General features: G+C 39.1%; 1 protein-coding gene across 3 annotated transcripts; it reads left to right on the top strand.

The window, feature by feature from the left end:
- The first annotated feature begins 5,967 nt into the window (after positions 1–5,967).
- On the top strand, positions 5,968–7,825 carry LOC140812269 (DNA-directed RNA polymerases II and V subunit 8A-like). Of its 3 annotated transcripts, XM_073170503.1 has the most exons (6): positions 5,994–6,042; positions 6,143–6,223; positions 6,369–6,526; positions 6,713–6,836; positions 7,021–7,130; positions 7,576–7,825. In XM_073170503.1, exons 3-6 carry the CDS (start codon positions 6,495–6,497, stop codon positions 7,685–7,687), a joined length of 378 nt encoding a protein of 125 aa, XP_073026604.1. In that variant the 5' UTR covers positions 5,994–6,042; positions 6,143–6,223; positions 6,369–6,494; the 3' UTR covers positions 7,688–7,825. The 3 variants fall into 3 exon arrangements, with proteins under 3 accessions (XP_073026602.1, XP_073026604.1, XP_073026603.1); XM_073170501.1 differs by lacking the exon at positions 6,713–6,836 and having other exon boundaries at positions 5,968–6,042; XM_073170502.1 differs by lacking the exon at positions 6,713–6,836 and having other exon boundaries at positions 6,024–6,042; positions 6,150–6,223.

Here is a 7,825-nt window from a genome sequence, read left to right as displayed (position 1 = left end):
GTGGTCACGGGATTGCACAACTCGATTCAGATTTGATACGAGTTTCCCTAAATCACATACTAGATTGTTATTACATTTCATTATGTAATGCCTTGTTTATTGATTTATATTCGAGTCCTGAGATAGGAGATATTGGCAGACTGGCCAAAACTAGACGTTTCGGTGTATCGACGCATAGGAGTAGATTTGCTCTATGTGTAGACCCTCGATACAGAGTTGACCGAAGTCTAGGAATAAGATGTACCGTCGCCCCGAGTGGTTGGGTAGGTGACAGACCGTCTTATTTACACCGGGATCCCTAGATTAGAAAAGAGTCGAGTCAAGATTCAAATGTTGAATACAGATTTGTATTCTTCTACATGTTTAGATTTGCATTCATGTTATTTGATATATGCTATGCTCTTGTACATGATTATTACATTGCATGCATCCATGTTTTATACTGGGATATGTTCTCACCGGAGTTATCCGGCTGTTGTCGTGTCTGTATGTGTGCATGGCAACAGGTGGGGCAGGATCCGGGTCTCGAGCTAGATGAGAGATTGATGATAGCGTGGAGATCTCGGGCATGGAAGATTTCTAGTGGCTTCTATTTAGACTTGTATCACCTATGTTGGTAGTTGGTATGTAAACACTGGTGTATGGTTGTACTAGACAGACATGTATGTACATTATGATGTTATTTCTTATAAAGACAATGATATGCTTTAGTTATACATTTGAATTAATATTAAAAGCAAATTTTTGACCCACATTTTCGAGCAAAGATCCAATTAAATCCCAAAAAGAATTCAGTTAGAGCCCGGGTCCCCACATCTATGCAGCTTGCATGTGTATACAGATAAACTATAATGCCATAATCGAATAAAATCGTAAAATATTATTAAAATAAAGATTGTTTTGCATTAAGGTCAATAAAATCCCTAGCCACATGTTGGCTTGCCGGGCACCTGCTCTAACAATCACCTTGCAGAGCTTAAGAAGAAAAAGAAAGTTAAATCTGATTTAATTGTTTAAAGGCTTGTTTAGTGGATGATTATTCCTCCTTCTGGATAATTGATTCTGGAACAATTAATCATGTGTGTTCTTCCATATAGTTATCTTTGAGGGACCTTGCTAAAGGGGAGTTGACGCTTAGAGTTGGCAATGGGGTATTAGCTTCAATCAAGGCAGTGGTAGTCACCTGTTTATATTTTGAGAACAAATATTTGATTTCGAACTATGTTTATTTTATTCTTGGATTTTGCAGGAATTTGAATTACGATTCATTTGTATTAAAGTATAATCAAGGTCTTTATCTATGTTGTTCACATGAGTATTAAGATAAAGAAATAACAAAGCATGAAATAATGAATTATATTAAAATAAAGATTGTTAATTACAACTGAATCAATAAAATCTCTAGCCAACAGTTGGCTTGCAGGGCATCTACTCTAACACTATTAATAGTACATTAATGGATGTTGCAGCAAAGCTTAAAGACAAAATGTTCTAGAATGGCTGTCGGAAAAGTCGAGACACAAATTTCAAGGAACACATTCAAGCTGCAACGATCACATTTGATGAGTCTTGATATACGGTCGCATTACTGCTATAAATACAGACCAAGACAATCAACAAATATATATATGAACAAGAGGTGAAAAACAAGATAGAAAAGAAATGACATGCTTATTGCATATCAGCTTACAAAGAAGCAATCAGCCCAGTCGAAGGAACACTCAAAAGTTATATCATCTTAGTGTAGAAGCTTATTTCCCTCAGTGTGTGAGAACACCTTTCCGGTTGTTTTCAGAGATAAGTTCTCACTCACACATACCCCACCGCTCAAAAGATCGTCTTGCACAAAGACGTAAAACTTGTGTATGTAGTCTTTGACACACAGACGTTAAACAAGTGTTGGAAAGGTGATACCTTCAGTCTAGAATAGGAGTTCAATTAGGCAGTGAGTAAGTCCTAAGCTTGGTGGGTTTGTACAAGGTGTTGTATAAATCAAAGTCTTCTAGTGGATCCTACCCGAGGTGGTAGAAGGGATGACGTAGGAGCAGTTGAAGTCTCCGAACATCCATAAACATATCTTGTGTATTAACTGCTTAACTGTGTTTTAAACTGACTTGATCAGTTCAGCTAATATCAGTTCAGTTCTGTCCATAGCTGAACTGATAGAAGCCAGAACTGATTCCTGTATTTTAGTCGAACAGTTTACCCAAGTCATTAGATTTTAAAATCTTCCATTTTTTCTTAACAAAGAATTACTTCGAGTGTTTTCCACTTGGTTTGAAACCAAACTCAATCTAATTCATCGGTGTATGAATTTTTAGAACATGAGCTATTGCAACTCATTGAGAATATTGTATTTGAAACACTCTAGCAAGTGCCTAAATTGGTCCATCAATAACTCGAGTCTTGGCTAATCGCCCTAGAGTTGAGCATAAAATTCCTTGGAGGCCCGAGCCCAATATAAAATTTTTGCTAAGGAAAGAAAAGGGAATAAAAGGAAAAATGACTTACAAAGAAGGCTCGGGTGGTGCTCTCGAGGAACTTGTGGTCAGAGCCCAGGCTAAGAAAATGGGCCTGCTTGGACAGGAAAGCCAGACTAGTCACCAGCCAGACCTCATGGAAGAAACCCCATCAAAGAAAATGTTCCCTCGGGTCGTCGGAGCACTCGACAGATATGGCCCTGGAACAGTCAACTTTAGGGAGGACGGGCCAGCTACTCGAGTAGCCTTCGGGACCCTTTCCTCAGTATCACTAATGATAATAGCTCGGGGTCAGCAATGGCTTTCCTTTTTCGGGGACAATGAGGGATGTATTCCTCTAACTCCTCAGGACCCTGGTCAAATTCCTCCATCCGGGACACGATTATTGTCTCCCATGTAGTCCACTCCGGGCATTCCGAGATTCAATATCCCGGGCCTCAACAACTTTTTCTCCTCCTCGACGGCTTTCTTGGTCGGGGTTTTCTTCTCGAAAGCAGCCTTTCCGGATGCCAATTTCTTCTACTCCGCCGCCTTTGCTGTAGCACATTTTTGGGCTAAGGCCTGCCTCATTTATGGGTTTTCTGCAAGAGTCATGGTTAGATATGATAAAGACTCATAAGAAAAAACGTACGCATGAAAGGAAAGCATATCAGGTTGAGCATCCAGGGCATCAATATCCCGGCCCATGGGATCTTCAGCCCGAGTGCCCAACCCATAGGAAATAAGATTCTCCTCCGAGATCAGGGTAGATGAGGAAAATTTATGCCCTTACACGAGCTCCTGACTCCAGACATATGGATCCTAGGTCTTATAATCACAGGAAGCTCGGGTTGGGTAGGTAGTTTGGATGGAAAGCAGATCCAGCGTGAAAGAGAAGGAACTCAGATGTAAAAGTACCAGCCTTTCCAACCCTCCAAGAAAGAATGGATATCATAAAGGAACCGACTATTCAATCGGGAAGTTAGGGAAAATGCAAACTCATTAAAGTGGAAGACAAATTAGTAATAGAGGATGAGGGGATTGATTAGGAAGTAATGCATTTTAAATAGAACAAAGGTCGCGACCATTATGCGGAAAAATTTAGGGTGAAGTTGGTTCATGGGAACCCTGAGAAAGTGGATCACCTCGAGATAGAAGGGAGGAATGGGAAACTGGAGACCACTACGGCCGAAAGAAGGTGTAATAGCACTATGGGGTTGTTCAGCTCAGTCCGAGGGACCAAGAATAATGATAGAGAAAAGTGGAGGGGATGGACCCGAGGACACAAGTTTCCTTGTCATCCACGGAGCGTAGGGTATTAGCCAAGGTAGAGAACAATGGACCACCGGGAGCCTCGATCCAGGTTTTGGGGGTAGCTTTTTCTTTTCCTTTCTCCCGCACACTAGAAGGCCAAGTAACCTGGGAAATTTTGGGTTTTTTGGATTTTTGGAGGGAAGGGAAGGGCAGGAACTGGTTTTTTAAAAGTGGTGCTAGAAAGGATGGCATGGGACATGGAGGGGTTGGAGTTGGAGTGCAACGTGGCAGACTCTAAAACTGACGAACCACGAGCATTGTCACCATAAGTAGAAAGGGTAGAATTAGATATGCTGGAAATGAAAAGAAAACTTATGAGAATGGAGAAGAGTAAGAAGTGGCTGTAATTGAGGAAACGAGTTTATCAGAAAAAGAACGGGGTTCAGCTAGTGAAACGATGTCTGACATGACACCCGTATTTCCAATTTCTAGGGCTGATGTCACTCTTCCATAAGCCTTATCCTACCTAAAATTCGAAATGTAAATGTTCTCCTACCCTAATCCAAGTCCGACCACTCGAGAAAGAGAGTAGAAATCTAGCCCGACTATTTAAGGAGGGAGTTGTGATATTCCAGAAAGGGCCCAAGTCATCCTTGAACTCAACCGGGGGAAGAAAGACATATAACTAGAGCTGCTCCCAGGAAGCCAAGAGAAGATTTGGTGGAATCCAATCTGGGTAAAGAAAGAGCACCTTGTTCAAACCACCACGGGCACGCATCAACCTAGAACTGGTACCGGGAATGCAAGAGCAGACTGGGTGGAAGTCAACCCGAATAAAGAAAGATAATCTTTTTTAAACCACCATCGGCACACATAAACCCAGGAAGCCTATCAGACCATTAACAACTTATACAAGCCCAGCCCGATGGCCTCAATCGGTCGGGCAACACAAGAAGACTAAGTCAATTAATCATAGAACATATCCATCGATAATCAAGGGGCATGTTTCCTTCCATGATCTCAGATAATTCGAAAGCCAAGACATCATCCATGTCCTTACATTGTGGCCAATACCCACGCATCTCGAAGTGGTCATCGACTCTGGTACCCTATAATACCCCAGAAAAGATAAATCGGGGATTACACTTTCATTCTCACAAACACTCGCTCTATATTTTCTTAAAAGCACTTTTTTTTCTTTGTGTGCATACTTGACTGACTTGAGCATCGGAGTGCCCATGCCGGAAGCCCTTCTAGTGCTCCACCAACATATGTTCTTTTCAAGTGTGTAGACCATCTTTCTTGGGTTCATTCTACCCAGTCAGCAGCACCCACAGGGAAAAAAACATATCTCTGCCTGGGAAATTGCCCACCCAATTCACACAATTTCTCGAGCAAAATCATGCATACTAATAGAACCTTCAAGATTCTCTATTATGCTTTCAGTCGGTGAACGATAAACTGAAGGTTATCTAAAGAGTACAATCTCACATTCTGGATTTGGATATCCTAGAAGATTTGTTTTAACTGATTCAAGGATTTCTTTAATTCGTTGGATTCGACCTTCAAACTAATGATCTTATATGTCTTGTGTTCCAACAAGTATGCAATGCATTTAGCTTCTCCGTATTCAAGCAAGCTATTTTCAAAACTAATCGGATTACTATGATGTTGCTTGAAAGCGTGCATCGCGGAATATCCATCCTGCTATGTTTCTAGTATTTGCATTCGTCTTTTAGTTTCTTTTCCTTTTTGATCGCCTCGAAGCAGATTTGGCTTTAACATTCTGACATATATATTTTTCTAGGTTTGTATGCATCCTCTGTTATCTTTTCCTCACCTTTCTCGAATGTGGAATGTAATGTTGTTCCTCGCGGCTGGACTGGGATTGTTGGTTCATTGATTGACATCCCTCTTTATGATGAAATGAACTTCGGCTATTGTTCATTGATTTAAATCCCTCTCCAGTCATTATTTTTAGCATTTTTGTTTTCTTTTTGTTAATGGGAAGTCACAACCACTATCTTTCGGATGTACACTAGGCAAACCTTCGAACATAATACAATAACTTGTAAATCAACGAAAATCATGTAAACCGGAGAAAATATTTTCAGCACTCTTTGAGGCTGTTAACTGGGTTTTTCTTAAAAAATAAAATCAGGTTATTTATTAATTTATTATTATGGAGAAATCACGTTGAACCCCACTAAAATATTTTTTAAAAATAAAATAAAATATTCCTACTTCACCCGTGAAATTTCGAAGCTGAATTGGGAAACGTTAAAAACCCTAAACCTCGGCCTCCCTCTCTTGCAAGACCCTTCCATCTGTAAGTAACATTGATTATTTCCAAGAAATCGTATGAAAAAATCCAGAATATTCTCGTCAAATGTTGAAATTTTCTGTCCTTCGTTTTGATATGCATTAAGGTTGCAGAGCAATGGCGGAGTTTTACTTTGACGAGATAATCAAGGTCCATCAAGTGGATAATCAAGTTGTATACGACAAGGGTAGTGAAAACTTTGCTTTCTCTCTCACTCTCTACTTTCACTTTTGATTGTGGTATTTTGTTTCAGTTAATGAGACTTTTATATATGTTGCAGTTGCTAGGATAAAAAGCAGAGGGTTAGCTAATGGGTTTGAATTATTTTTCAGTTTCGCGTATCATGGCAAGAAGTGAAGTTGAGGAGTTTTATCTAGAGTTAGATGTGAACAAAGAAATATATCCTATGCTCCCGGGTGAGAAATACCGAATGGTGATAACTAACACTCTGTTGATGGATGGTTCGGCTGTTACAAGCTACTTTCCTGAGGTACTCTTGTTTGATTCTCACTCTGTCTCGATTGGAAAATTTGAGGAAATTCTATATGTTCACCATATTAGTTCTGCGAAGATAATGTATCCGATTTCTTGATTGGTGGATTTCTTTTATATTTCATCATCTGCTGGATGAATGCTGCATTTCTTGTTTGTGATGGTAAATGTGGTTGGTTTGTAGAACTGTATTACCGAATTTTCAAGTTGGGAACATATACATCAATAGACGGTTCTTCAGGATTATCAATTTTGTGTGTTCGAACATCTGCGAAGAAGAGTTTGTTACAAGGCTTGTGATTTATTTGGTGATCCTTTGTTTGTTTTCTTTTTCTGTAAATTTAAGGAGTTGCAATCCGGAGTGGTTCTTGTTACATTATTCTTGGACTTTGTTCGGATTCATTCTAAAGTAAAAATTTGTCAACATCGTCAAGGGCATTGTTATTGTTCAAGCCTCTTGCTTTCATTTATGGTCATATCGTCCATTTGCAGGGAAAACAAAAATCACTTGCAGACAAATTTGAGTATGTGATGCATGGCCTTCTGTATAAAATGTCAGAAGTTCAAGTAAAGACTGATGATGGAAACAGTGATGCTAAAGTGTATGTCGTAGCACCTCTTTGTTCAAAATAAGTTATTGTGTTTGCCATATAATTCAATCAGCTGTTTAAGTGAGAGGTTGGAAGTCAGAGACCAAATTGCTTCATTTTTTATTGAGTTGTCTTTGAATCGAAGGATCTTGACGTGTATTTCGTATCTTTCATTTTGTTTATGATATTAAAAAAATTTCAAGTGCTTTTAATTTAACAGGAGTCATGAATTTCATGTTCTTATTTTAAACAGGAAATTTATAATTATATTTTTCTCAGGATACTTTCTGTATTCATAACTATAGCTTAAAAATAGAGTATTTCTAATGAAAATAACCTAATCCTTACATGAAGCAAATTATACATTAACAACCAGCTGCTTTGCTTTTTCATCGGCATTATGATTTGTTCAGCTCTTGTTCATTGAGCAATCAATCTGATCTTTGATTTGTGATAGGGCTGTCTATGTTTCATTTGGAGGCCTTCAATTGCTGCTGAGAGGTGATCCCCTGAAGGTGCACAAGTTTAAAGTCGACCAGAAGCTGTTTCTTCTGTTGCGAAAGATATGAAGCATAACATAAGGTCTTGATTTCGGGTCTATGTTGTTTGCATTAATTCTAGTCTTGCTGTTTGGTTAACCACAACAAAATGTTGGAACAATGTTTAACGTGCCATTTAACTTAGTTTTATGCTTGTTTGGGCGAAAA

The sequence above is a fragment of the Primulina eburnea genome, chromosome 14, assembly GCF_022965805.1.
Source record: "Primulina eburnea isolate SZY01 chromosome 14, ASM2296580v1, whole genome shotgun sequence".
In the NCBI taxonomy this organism is placed as follows: domain Eukaryota; kingdom Viridiplantae; phylum Streptophyta; class Magnoliopsida; order Lamiales; family Gesneriaceae; genus Primulina; species Primulina eburnea.
Note: the sequence above shows the minus strand (reverse complement) of the source record. Positions and strands in the feature narration are given on the sequence as shown.